At 42.7% G+C, this 12,546-nt stretch overlaps 1 protein-coding gene across 1 annotated transcript in view; it reads right to left on the bottom strand.

The window, feature by feature from the left end:
- Positions 1–1,006: 1,006 nt before the first annotated feature.
- LHFPL3 (LHFPL tetraspan subfamily member 3) overlaps positions 1,007–12,546 on the bottom strand; it is a 30,198-nt gene continuing 18,658 nt past the window's right edge. Inside the window, exons 2-3 of the mRNA XM_044277168.1 lie at positions 1,279–1,515; positions 1,007–1,014 (exon numbers count right to left, since the gene is read on the bottom strand). Coding sequence (XP_044133103.1) covers positions 1,007–1,014; positions 1,279–1,515 — 245 coding nt within the window. The remainder of the gene's footprint in view (positions 1,015–1,278; positions 1,516–12,546) is intronic.

Here is a 12,546-nt window from a genome sequence, read left to right as displayed (position 1 = left end):
GACAGCAGTCAGGTCAGCAGTCTTACCCATGATTGCGGTTTTGAGTAATGAACCAGGCTGGGAGTTTTTAAAAGCCTCAGGAATCTTTTGCAGGTGTTTAGAGTTAATTAGTTGATTCAGATGATTAGGTTAATAGCTCGTTTAGAGAACCTTTTCATGATATGCTAATTTTTTGAGATAGGAATTTTGGGTTTTCATGAGCTGTATGCCAAAATCATCAATATTAAAACAATAAAAGGCTTGAACTACTTCAGTTGGTGTGTAATGAATCTAAAATATATGAAAGTCTAATGTTTATCAGTACATTACAGAAAATAATGAACTTTATCACAATATGCTAATTTTTTTAGAAGGACCTGTATATATATATATATATATATATATATATAATTTCACTATCAAATGGTAAAATGATAAAAAATAAGAAATAAAGAATAAGAATAAAAGGCATAAACTAAGAAAAGGCCATAAGCTTAAAAAACGCATGTACGTTTTCTATGTTTTTTGGGGGGAAAAGGGTTCTTCTTATCTATTGGAGTAGTTTTTAGGCCTAAATTGAGTTAAAATGTCTAGTAAATTCATGCATAAAGGACCTGTGCTTTATACAGTATATTTGCTTCATTTTCTTTTTCTCTTTTTTTCTATTGTTCTTTTCTTTTTCTTGTTACAGAAGAGGATTTCATCTTGAAAAAAGAAAATGAATAAGGATCTGCCTATCTATCCACTTATTAATCATCATGGAATTATATACTGTTGTTACAAGAACTATTTACAAGAAGGACGGGTTCTTATTTATTTATTTATTGTTATACTTTATATTTTTATACTATGTATTTTTGATCTATTATTATAAAAAAATATTTAAAGGAGGGTCCAGTATATATCTAATTCTGTAATTACACTTGTGTAATTAACTATGAAATTGGTAGAGATATAATCATGGTGTATAGTAATTGGTTATTGATATATGAATCATGATTCTTTAATGGCAATCTTTGGGACTAATCTAGATAGCTAGGGAAATATATTTTGATTATAACGTACAGATTATTTATTTAATATTTGTGATTTTATTTCAATTGTTTTTATCAAATTAAAATAATATAGACTACTTTTCCATGCTATACCAAAGGACAGAGCGCCTGTCATTAAATTAAATTAATAACATTTCAGATATTAATTCGGCAGTGGGTGCCCTGAGAACAGAGCATCTTACTCCATAAGCCTAGGAAGGGTGAGCCACTGTAGTAATATATTAGCATATTAGAATCTTCTTACCTTTTGTTTCAAGTTTGAGCTGCTCAGCCATTAAGGTGTCCAATCTGTTGCCTAGCACAAAGGCCAGAAAAGATAAGATCAGAGCGTCCAAAATTCCAATGATTGCCAAAATGTATGCCCAACGCATTGAACATGCACCAAGGGAATACTTGTCGGTCTTTTCCCCACACATACGCTTGACTTCGTCTGCATCCCAACCATCAGGAAATATCATACAACCAAGTACAAGGCAAGCAGCTGGGGGCAAAAGAAATACACATTAATAAGGTAAGAAGCAAGTGAAAATATAACGCTAAATATATTCAAATGTTTAAAACTTGCAGCTTACTGCTTTCTGCGTTAACAACGTGACTTTGCCTCTTCTGTAGTGGTGCGAATTATACTATTATTGTCTCCATTCACATTTAAAACAAAAGTAATAATTGTGTGTGCAAGCTTGGAGGTGGCCCACAGCTGGATGACGGATCAGATGTTTAACTACACTTTTGAGTGATGCCACCATAAACAAACATAAAAAGATTTTTGGATTCAGTGGGGAAATATGAAAAAAAAAAGCCATTTAGAATGGTGTGACATAAAATACAAAGGATCCTATGGTGATTTAAGGCTGGTTCAGTAGAACCATGAGAGCTACAGTGACTGTAATACAGATGCTCAAAATGCATCTGTATTGTGGCTATCTGAAAGTGACCTTAGAGGGAATCTGTCACATTTAACATGGTGTCTGAGCTGCAGGTAGCAGATTATAGAGAAGAAGGGCTCAGCAGACTGATTATAAAGTTTTATGGGAAAAGATTTAGTATAACTTGTTTTTTATTCACCTAAATTCCTGCTTAGTCTGGGCTTTGAAGTCCAGGAGGTGGTCCTATCAGTGATTGACAGCTATCTGTGTATACACAGCCATAGAGGGCAGGCTGTCAGTCACCGATAGGACCGACTTCTTGACTTCAGTGCCCAGAATGAGCAGGAATATAAAATGTATAAATTACAAGTTTTACTGAATCTTTTTCCATAAAACTATATATTAATATGCTCAGCTTCTCCTGCTATATAAAAAGCTGCCTGAAGAAAAGAAAGAAAAAATTTTTTTGAAAATACTGAAAAACATGTTATTATAAATAAACTGTTAAATTCTTTTAATTATTTATAATGGCTCATTTTGTCTAGGACACAATCAGTGGAGGAGTTAAAATGGCCACTGTCAGATTCCTGGCCATGGAATCCATCCTATTATTGACACTGCAGGACTGCCTGTGTGAGAAAGCAGGGCCCATATTTTTAAATTATTGCATTCTATTCATTTTGGGCTTAAATATTTTTTTTCAGTTGGCGTTTATAATTTTTTCCCCCCAGAAGTTCTTGTACTTACAGGGGGTAGTTGAGCATGTATCTGTAGATTGTCAGAACTATTTAAGGTATCTCAAGTCCAGTCATCCAGCAGAGCTCCCTGTTCAGTCTGTTGCCCTGTTCTTTTAACTCTTGTCAGCCCCTAAATACTCCTTACATCTCAATTCTTGTAACACAGATAAGAATATAGCTTAAATGTTTATGAGTTTCAAGAGATCACAGATAAGGTATTTACAGGAGCTGTCAGATGATGGGATTTGACTCGGAACCCTGCTGCACTACAAATACACAGATTACACTGTTATACCAGAAAGTGGCTGAAAATGTTGAATAAAGACCAACTGAATTTTTTTTTTTAACCCAAATTAAGTGGAATGCAATAATTTAACAGTGCCCTCAAAGGTGTCCATAGCCTCTCATGAAAACAACCCCATTCCATATTCCCAGTTAGAACATATGGACATCATAGAGGAAGGTCCCCCACCCGGGACTCCCTCTAAGAGTCAGAACTTAGAGCTGCTAAGCACGAGGGACATTTGTTCTGGGGAACTTGAACCTTTCTTGTATTACATAGACAGCCATTTATTTCCCCTGTAGTGGCCCCTGCCTGGCTGGCTGCAGCTTTCCCCAGAAAAAATCTGCGGTTTTCTGGTGGCGCCAGGAGCAGGGATCACTTTTTGAAAAGGTTTGCCTCCTTAAACGTTATTTACATACAACCTAGAAAAAATAATTCCATAAAAAAACTTCATCTTTCAGTGCAATCATGCCAGTTTCACCCCCCATTGATATATATATTGTGCAATTTGCGGTCCCCAATGCACGGGCAACTTGAATGGGTCCGTGATCCATCTGCACCGCAAAAAAAAAAATATATGAATTTTTTGGCGGTGCGGAGGCACGGACAGAAACACCACGGAAGCCCCATACATTAGGCCACTGGAGTAGAGGCCCCATATATTAGGCATTCACCTACTGAAAAGAACTTGTGATTATGTGGCTGGAGGAACATTAGGCGGTCACTGGATAAAAACATTTTTTTGCGGGCTGCAATACGGCCACGGCTCACTGGATAAAAACATTTTTTTGCGGGCTGCAATACGGCCACGGCTGGGCAACAGCCGTGTGCATGAGGCTTTAATCAAGTAATATTAAAAGTAGCCCAGAGGTTCCCCCCTAAGAATCTGGATTATGATTATATATCATATAATGCACTTATTTCCTATGAGTCATCCTCTTCTGCATTAAAAATTGAGATGTCTGATTGTAAAGTTCCATGGTCCAGACATGGTTAAAATTTTGTGGACTAATTTTCGACAACCCTCATCTAACAAAGTCCTTGCTCTCAAATTATCATTCATGGTTTGGATTTGATTGCATTTTAAACCAACAGCTTAACTTTAAAAAGGTAATTGGATTCATTCTGCAAGCCACTGAAAGATTGAGATTTACCGCCTCATGGAATGTGTGTATTATCAGCATTTTACAGCAAACTCGATTGGAATGATAAACAGAAAAAATGACGCCCAAGCAAAAGGGACATATTCCGTTTGTGAAAATGCCTCAAAGGATAAGCTAAAGAGTGTTAATTAAACCTCCAGGTACATTGCATTAATGTCCAAATATAAAACATTTCTAAATTATTTTATCAACTAAAAAACATAGGCAGAAAAAAACGCCTAAAGTATATTTCCAGGCATATGAAGAAAATAAATCTGTTCAGGGTATATCTCAGTATGCATAATAAAAAAAGCTATATTTATTTGTTAAACCCCTCAAAACTTACCTTTCTTCTCCTACAGCTATGTCCCAATAACAAATTATCTTATGATGAGAGTGATTTGAGTGAAACAATCTCTGACGAGATGTGGACCCACTAAGGCACAGGGATTGGATTTGGCATAGGGCTAAACAGGGAGTGGAGGGAACATCCCACAGAATGAATACGTCTAGATGCATTGACACTAATTCTTTTATCAGTAAGTACTAGGGATCGACCGATTATCGGATTTACCGATATTATCGGCCGATATTCAGGATTTTGAACGTTATCGGTATCGGCATTTATTTTGCCGATATTCCGATAGTGTATGGGGAACACAGATCGCGCTGCTGTCAGCGCTCTCCGTGTTCCCTCAGCAGCAGCACAGGGGAGAAGGAGCAGTGTCTCCTCCCCCTGTGCTGCTGCTGCCGCTCCAGCCAATGGGAGGACAGGGGACAAGAGGAGGGGAGGAGCTATGGCCACTGCGCCACCAATGAAGCTTAATCTCACATTAATTCATATACAGGAGGTGGGAGCTGCAGGATCACATAGCCGGCTCCCGGCCTCTATGAGCTGTAGCTGCGATCTGCGGTAGTTAACTCCTCAGGTGCCGCGGATCGCAGCTACAGCTCATAGAGGCCGGGAGCCGGCTATGTGATCCTGCAGCCAGCTCCCGCCTCCTGTATATGAATCAATTAGAGATTAAGCTTCATTGGTGGCGCAGTGCGCCCCCCCAAGCCCCCCAGTATCAGACATTGGTGGCGCAGTGCGCCCCCCCTCCCCCCCAATATTAGGCATTGGTGGCGCAGTGCGCCCCCCCCCCAAGCCCCCCCAGTATTAAGCATTGGTGGCGCAGTGCGCCCCCCCTCCCCCCCAGTATTAAGCAGTGGTGCGCCCTCCCCCCAGTCGCAGTGCGCCCCTCACAGGATTCACTCTCCCCTGCTCCTCCGATCGGAGCCCCAGCAGTGTAATGCTGGGGCTCCGATCGGTTACCATGGCAGCCAGGACGCTATTGAAGCCCTGGCTGCCATGATAAGCTCCATGCTGCTGTGTGCACAAAGCACAGAGCAGCAGGGACAGTGTGAGCTCCTATTCACCCTGATAGAGCTCTATCAGGGTGAATAGGACAAGGGTTCTAGTCCCTAAGGGGGCTAAAAGTTAGTTAAAAAAAAAAAAAAAGTAATAAAAATAAAAACACAAATATTAAATATAAATGAAAAAGAAAGATTTACAAAAAAATAAAAATACACATTAACAATAAACATAAATTTTCAGCAGATTTGTGGGAATTTTAATTTTTTTTTCAAAAATGAAAATTCCCAGAATATCGGTATAAATTATCGGCTATCGGCCTGAAAGTTCACAAATTATCGGTATCGGCCCTAAAAAATCAATATCGGTCGATCCCTAGTAAGTACTAAGGAAATCCTGAAAACATGACCGGCAGGTAGGCCCTAAGGATTGGAGTTGAGGAACATTAAAAGATAAACCCCCAAAATTGTTAGATCGATATAACATATGTACAATATAGAGCTGTGCAAACGTAATACCAATGCACTCATTAAAAAGGAACGCTCTTAACCCCTTCTTGTATGCCCGTTCTATTAAAGCAAGCGGTAAAGGATGTAGGGTAGGTCGCCCACACACAGAACCAGGTAGCGTTCCCTAAAGTACCCCTACTTGACCTGAGCTGTGCTTCATGCTCAGGTAGCAGAGCACTCGCCCTGATAAGGGCAATCAATCCTTCTGAGCCATCCCTGTTTCTTCCTAGGACTCCCTGCTGTGCCCTGATAAAAAGATCCCAGCTCCGTGTATGGATCAAAACAAGGGATAACCAGCAATATAATTATCAATGTCCAGCTGTGTCCCAACGCGTTTTTTCCCTTTTGGGGAAGTAAAGTGAAAGTAAAGTCCTGGTAGCCAGGAACTTGGCTGTACACGTGCCTCCTAGCACAATGATGCATGCAGCCGAGGAGGAGGGCTGTAGCGCGTATGGTACTTACAGTTTTAGCATCCCATGAGGAGCTTTAAGATTGCGGGATGTGTTACTCCCTTCCCCCGAGTGTGTGGAGTGGTATCCCTATGCCTATGGTAGGTGGTGCTGATATCTCCCCTTACTCATTACATCATCGCTGTATAGGGAGTGAATGGGCAGGGATGGGGAGGTATTCCCTGGTGCATGTGGGCATAACCACGCCCCGGGATTCCCCGAAGAGTGAATAGTAATGAAGCAGTCCAGCTTCTCCGTTCAGGTAAAGCGTGTCTCTGACCCGGTTGCTATATTGCCACGGTCAGTGAGATAGCACTTATTGGGGCTATTATGGCAGGTCTAGCAGCAATATAAGTTGTTGCCTTGAATAAAGGTTTGACGGATGGTTTATATGATGCAAATATTATGAGCAATAGAAATAAAAAAAATGATATACAAATTTAAACGTGGTGGAGATCTCTGTCAATTAAGTGTAATTGACTAATACCTATCCGGATAATCTCAGTGTGACCAGCGGATAGGGGTCTATTATTCCCTTAAATAGTGAGAATAAATATATAATTAAATGGTAATGGTAAAGGATGGTAGTGAGGAGGACCTAAGCTGCTGGTCCATGTCTTGGTGTCCTCAGGCACCAGGCTGGACAGCTTAATTGGACCATCACGATTGGGACAAACTCAAGGTGCCGGCCGGCAAATTGAGTCGGTGCCATCATAATGAATATCACAATCAGAATATCCCAGAATGCCAGCCAGTAATTTAAAGTATAAAGCCTGCTGTGGTCCCAGTATGTCTGATTGCTCTGGTGAGGGGTATATGTTGGGGATAATTGGTGACTGTGGTGAGAGCTGTATATTGGGGATACTGCATATCAGAAGTATGGGGAATGGCAGACTGGAAATATGGGCTGATATAGCAATACAGTTCCCAAATCGTAGTACAGAGACTGGAATCGTGGTCAAATGGATTAGTCCAGCCAAGCAAAGTTCAGTCATAAGTTTAAAGGGCTCATGCATACGACCGTTGTTGTTTTGCGGCTATAATTTAAGTCCTCTTCAGTTCCGTTGTTCCACAAAACATATCCGTATGTGATCCGTTTTTTGCGGATCGGAAACAGAAACAGTAACTTAATCACCAAACACATGAGAAATAAGGGCTGGGCATAGCATTTCTACAGTATGGATCCGCAAAATACGGATGTGTTCCGTGTGCGTTCCGTATTTTTTGCAGACCCATTGACTTGAATGGGGCCTTGGACCGTGATTTGCGGACAATAGGACATGCACTACTTTTATGCGGAACGGAAACGGAATGCACACGGAGTACCTTCTGTTGTTTTTATGAACCCATTGAAGTGAATGGTTATGCATACGGGGTCTGCAAAGAAAACGGAACGGAGGCGGAAAGAAAATACGTTTGTGTGCATGAGCCCTAAGGCAAAAAGAGAGGCCAGTGCAGGCAGCAAACAAGAGCGTGAAGGGGGCGTGGATAACTGCCGACATGAGCGGCCGCATCTGATCTGAGCTCCGGCTCTCGTTTATGATCCTGATCAATCCTGAGCACTGACACGATCAATCTGACAATAGAAAAGATGTACAACATCACGAGCCCACGGATCCTAAAGATGGGACCTAGCAAAGCTCAAGCAGCGGCTGAACGCCTGAAAGAATTTGCGCGCCAAGATAACCAACATGGCGCCGCAACAACTAGTACACCCCGTACTCAACATACCCGCGGCCAGGCGGCTCAGCAAGTAGTCAGTGATGAACCGGAGGTGCCAGAGCTATCACCGAAAGAAGCGCATGAACAACTCTTGTCAGCAATCTTGGCCTGTCAAACTTCCCTCACTACCAAGATTGACGAGGTACGTGTGGATGTAGGCCTCCTTAGACAAGACGTTCAGCAACTCAGAGAGCGGGTGAGGGGAGCGGAAGAGAGTATCTCAGAACTAGAGGACCTCACTCGTCCCATGCCTGCCAAGATCCATGCCGTGGAAGAGTCAGTCTCCCTGTGGAGGCAAAAGTGTGATGACTTGGAAAACAGGGCCAGGAGGAATAATTTGCGCATTTTGGGCCTCCCAGAGAGAACGGAAGGGTCGGATCCTGCCGCCTTCCTGGAAACCTGGTTCAGATCTACCTTTCCTGAGGCAGCCTTTTCTATGGCATACGCGGTGGAACGAGCCCACAGGCTTCCAGCTCGCCCACCACCACCTGGTGCTCCACCTAGGCCGCTATTAGCACGCATGCTGAATTGGAAGGATCGCGACCTTATCCTTACACAGGCGAGGAAGAAGAAGACCATCATGCATGAAAATGCCAAAGTGTCCTAGTTTCCCGATTTTTTTCCGCCGAGCTTCAGAAGAAAAGGGCGACCTTTGTTTCTGTAAAGAGAAGGCTTCGGGACATGAACTTACCATATTCCATGGCATACCCCGCCAGGCTGCGGGTGGTGGATGGAGAAAAGTCAAATTTCTTCACTGACCCTAAAGAGGCGGATAAGTTGGTAGTCAGGAAATCGCGTAGAGTGGCGCCATCTTGAGAAGCAGCTTTGCATCTTTGTCTCATCTTTTGTCCGAGGACTTTACCGATGGGACATTCTATTAACACTGGCGGTGGAGATTCGTCATTTGCATTATGCGAAAGTATGCAGCTTTGGACTCTGTAATGATTGCATACAGCCACTTCAGAGCGAGTTTCACTGTTTTGTGCGTACGCCATTAGTTAACTGTCAGTATGCTATACTATGTATGATGAGAGCTGGTCAGATACCTGCATAACTTTTTACCACCTTGTAATATGCAGGTCCCTGACTTTACAGCCACAAGGAAGTCAATTTCCCGTATTGGGCAATATTCACTTTATTTCAGTGTTTGTTTATGGCATGTTTCGTTTTGCCTTAAGCTTGTATACCTTGTTTGGGCATTGTGTGGTAGATCATTAACTATAGACAGATATGTGAATGTAAGGGGTAATTCGTTGGGAGGAAGCTATTCGAATTTGCAGCAGAAGTGCAGACTTGCATTTAGATATGAGATGCGAATAATATGGCCAACTTAGTGCTAATGTCCTGGAATGTGAGAGGGCTAGGAGATACGGGAAAGAGGATGTCTGTTTTTACACATGTCCGCAGGTATGCCCCTCACATACTCAGTTTGCAAGAAACTCACTTAACAGCCGGTAGACTTCAGAAATCATGGGTTCAGTGTGCATATCACTCGTACGGTACATCACATTCCAGGGGAGTATCTCTGTTAATCAACCGCTCTGTTAGATGGGAGTTACATACGATTGAAAGTGACCCGGAGGGAAGATACGTTTTTGTTTATGCACATGTGAATGGTACTCCTTTTGTGATTCTGAACATTTACTGTCCCCCTCCTGCTGACTTGGCACTTCTGCAAACTGGGGCCATATTCGCAGCTCAGTACTCGCAAGCGAGGCTGCTATGTGTAGGGGACATTAACATGGTCATGGATCCACGGATGGATCGATTTTGTGCTCACCCGGCTTCCTTGACCCACAGCCTACCCACTTTGTTGTCGGCCTGGACCAAGGAGGTCGGATGGTTAGATTTCTGGAGAGAAAAACACCCAGATGTAGTTGAATATTCTTGCTTCACTCCATCTCAAGGAGCCTTGTCCAGAATTGACTACATGTTTGGGTCCCCTGATACTTACCTGGAGCTGTCCACTGTTTCTCATGGCCCTCAGAGTGTCTCTGACCATGCACCCCTGATAGCACAGTTTAATGTTTCGCAGGAGTTAAGTCCCCGACTAAAAACGAAAATACATCCATTTTGGCTCACCCTTCTAAAAGAACAAGATAGGATCCCAGATCAACTGCAAATGTTTCTAGAAGTACATGACGCTGACACGAGTGCCCTGCTTCTGTGGGACACGTTGAAGGCATATTTAAGGGTATGCCTTAAATCATCAATTTCTTATATTAAGAAAGACCCCCGGAAAAAAGAGGACTCCCTTACTGTTTGTGTCAAGGAAGCTGAAGCTAGATTTGTGCTGGATCCCTCTGAGGCAAATAGGCAGGACTGGTTACGGAAGGGAAGGATGTATCTGGTTCACTTGCATGAAAAGAGTAATCAAAAGCTATTCTTTTACAAACAGCAGGCTTTTGAGCTAGGGGATAAGGCAGGAAGACTACTGGCCCACATAGTCCATAGAAATACTTCTGCCCCACCAGTTCTGCGCATCCGGGTCCCGAGTGGGGAGGTCAAGGAATCCGTCCCGGATATAGTAGCGAGCTTTGCTGATTTCTATCGAGAGCTATATCAAACACGAGTGAAATACTCGGAGTTGGAACTTGAGCACTATTTAGATGAGATAACCTGCCCAACACTCTCGATGGATCACAGCAAATCACTGGAGGAAGATATAACTTTAGAGGAGATACAGGATGAAAATAACGGATTAGCGAATGGGAAATCTCCAGGTCCTAACAGGCTGCCACTAGAGGTATACTCCAAGTATGTTGATATCCTTGGACCTCAATTGAAGGAGATGTTCAAGGAGGCGTGTTGTCTGGGCAAACTCCCGGAATCCTTATATGAAGCATCCATAGTAGTAATTCTTAAACCGGACAAGGATCCGATGGATTGTGCCTCTTATCGGCCAATATCCTTACTAAACTTAGATTACAAAATCCTGACAAAAATCTTGGCCAATAGGTTGAACAAAATAATAACTAGCTTAATACACTGTGATCAAACTGGGTTTATACCAGGTAGATCGACCTCCAATAACATTCGCAGAGCGCAAATCATAGCTCAAATTGGAACCCACCATCATAGACAGTGGGCGATGGCTTCATTAGACACGGCCAAAGCCTTCGATTCGTTGGAGTGGCCGTACCTGATGAGAGCATTAAGAAAATTTGGCTTTGGTCCTAGGTTTCTACAATGGATTTGGATAATATACAGAAATGCAAGAGCTAGAATCTTAGTTAATGGCATGGCCTCCCCCTCTTTTACTCTGCAGAGGGGCACGAGGCAGGGTTGTCCTCTCTCCCCCCTGTTGTTTGCGATTGCCATTGAACATCTGGCTTTACATATTCGCCAAGACTTGACATTTAGAGGGGTTGGGATAGGGGGGAGAGAGGACAGAGTAGGCCTATATGCGGATGATCTTATACTGTATATGAGCGAGATGGACATTTCTTTGCCACAAGCGTTCACGATTATAGAACAACTTGGGCACTTCTCCGGATTACACATTAACTGGGCCAAGTCGGCCTTGATGCCGCTATGGCGATCCGACTGGCCCGAGGTCTATCCTAACCTTAGAGTGGTAGATCACTTTAAATATCTGGGAATTGTTATCACCAGAGAGCCGAAAGACTCATATTCCAGAAATGTTGCCCCTTTAGAATCCATATTCAGCGACAAGTTTAAGGTGTGGAAAACCCTTCCTCTGTCCATCATGGGCAGGATCAACTTAATTAAAATGATCCTATTGCCCAAAGGGTTATATATACTGGAACACGCTTGCACCCCAATATCACAGAGTTTCTTTGATCGCCTCCATTCTTTAATGGCTCAATTTATTTGGGGAAAGGCCAGGCACAAACTCGCTATGAATACGCTGCAGAGATCGAAGGTGCAGGGTGGAGCGTCGCTGCCAAATTTTCACTTGTATTTTCTTGCAGGACAACTGAGGTTCTTAGTTAGCTGGGTCAATGGGAAACCCCTGCAGAACATGGAGTATTATTTACAGCAGCACCTGGGTATATCCAACTTATGGCCAGTACTTGAGAGGGTTGGATCCCTATCGAGACAATTGCTGCAGGTACACAAGTTAGCGCAGCAGGTTTGGAGAGACGCCAAATTAAGGCAATATCAGGATTGGGCCGACATCATACCTTTATGGGACAACCCGCTATTCCCCCAATTACAGGGAATAGAGGGAACGCATATCGGGGAAGCGTCCAGGATTGTTACACTGAGAGATTTATATAATTAAGGTATCTTACGCTCCTTCTCACAAATCCAAGAACGATTTGGGATAGCACGCACTCAGTTTTTTAAATACCTACAGATCAGGCACGCCCTTCAAGAACAATTTATAGATGGAAATAGGGCCATTTCCTCTTATCCCCTCATTGGGGTTATTAAATCACAGGGACCTAGAGGTATAGTATTTGTACTTTACACTCACCTTCTG

The sequence above is a fragment of the Bufo gargarizans genome, chromosome 2 (assembly GCF_014858855.1).
Source record: "Bufo gargarizans isolate SCDJY-AF-19 chromosome 2, ASM1485885v1, whole genome shotgun sequence".
In the NCBI taxonomy this organism is placed as follows: domain Eukaryota; kingdom Metazoa; phylum Chordata; class Amphibia; order Anura; family Bufonidae; genus Bufo; species Bufo gargarizans.
Note: the sequence above shows the minus strand (reverse complement) of the source record. Positions and strands in the feature narration are given on the sequence as shown.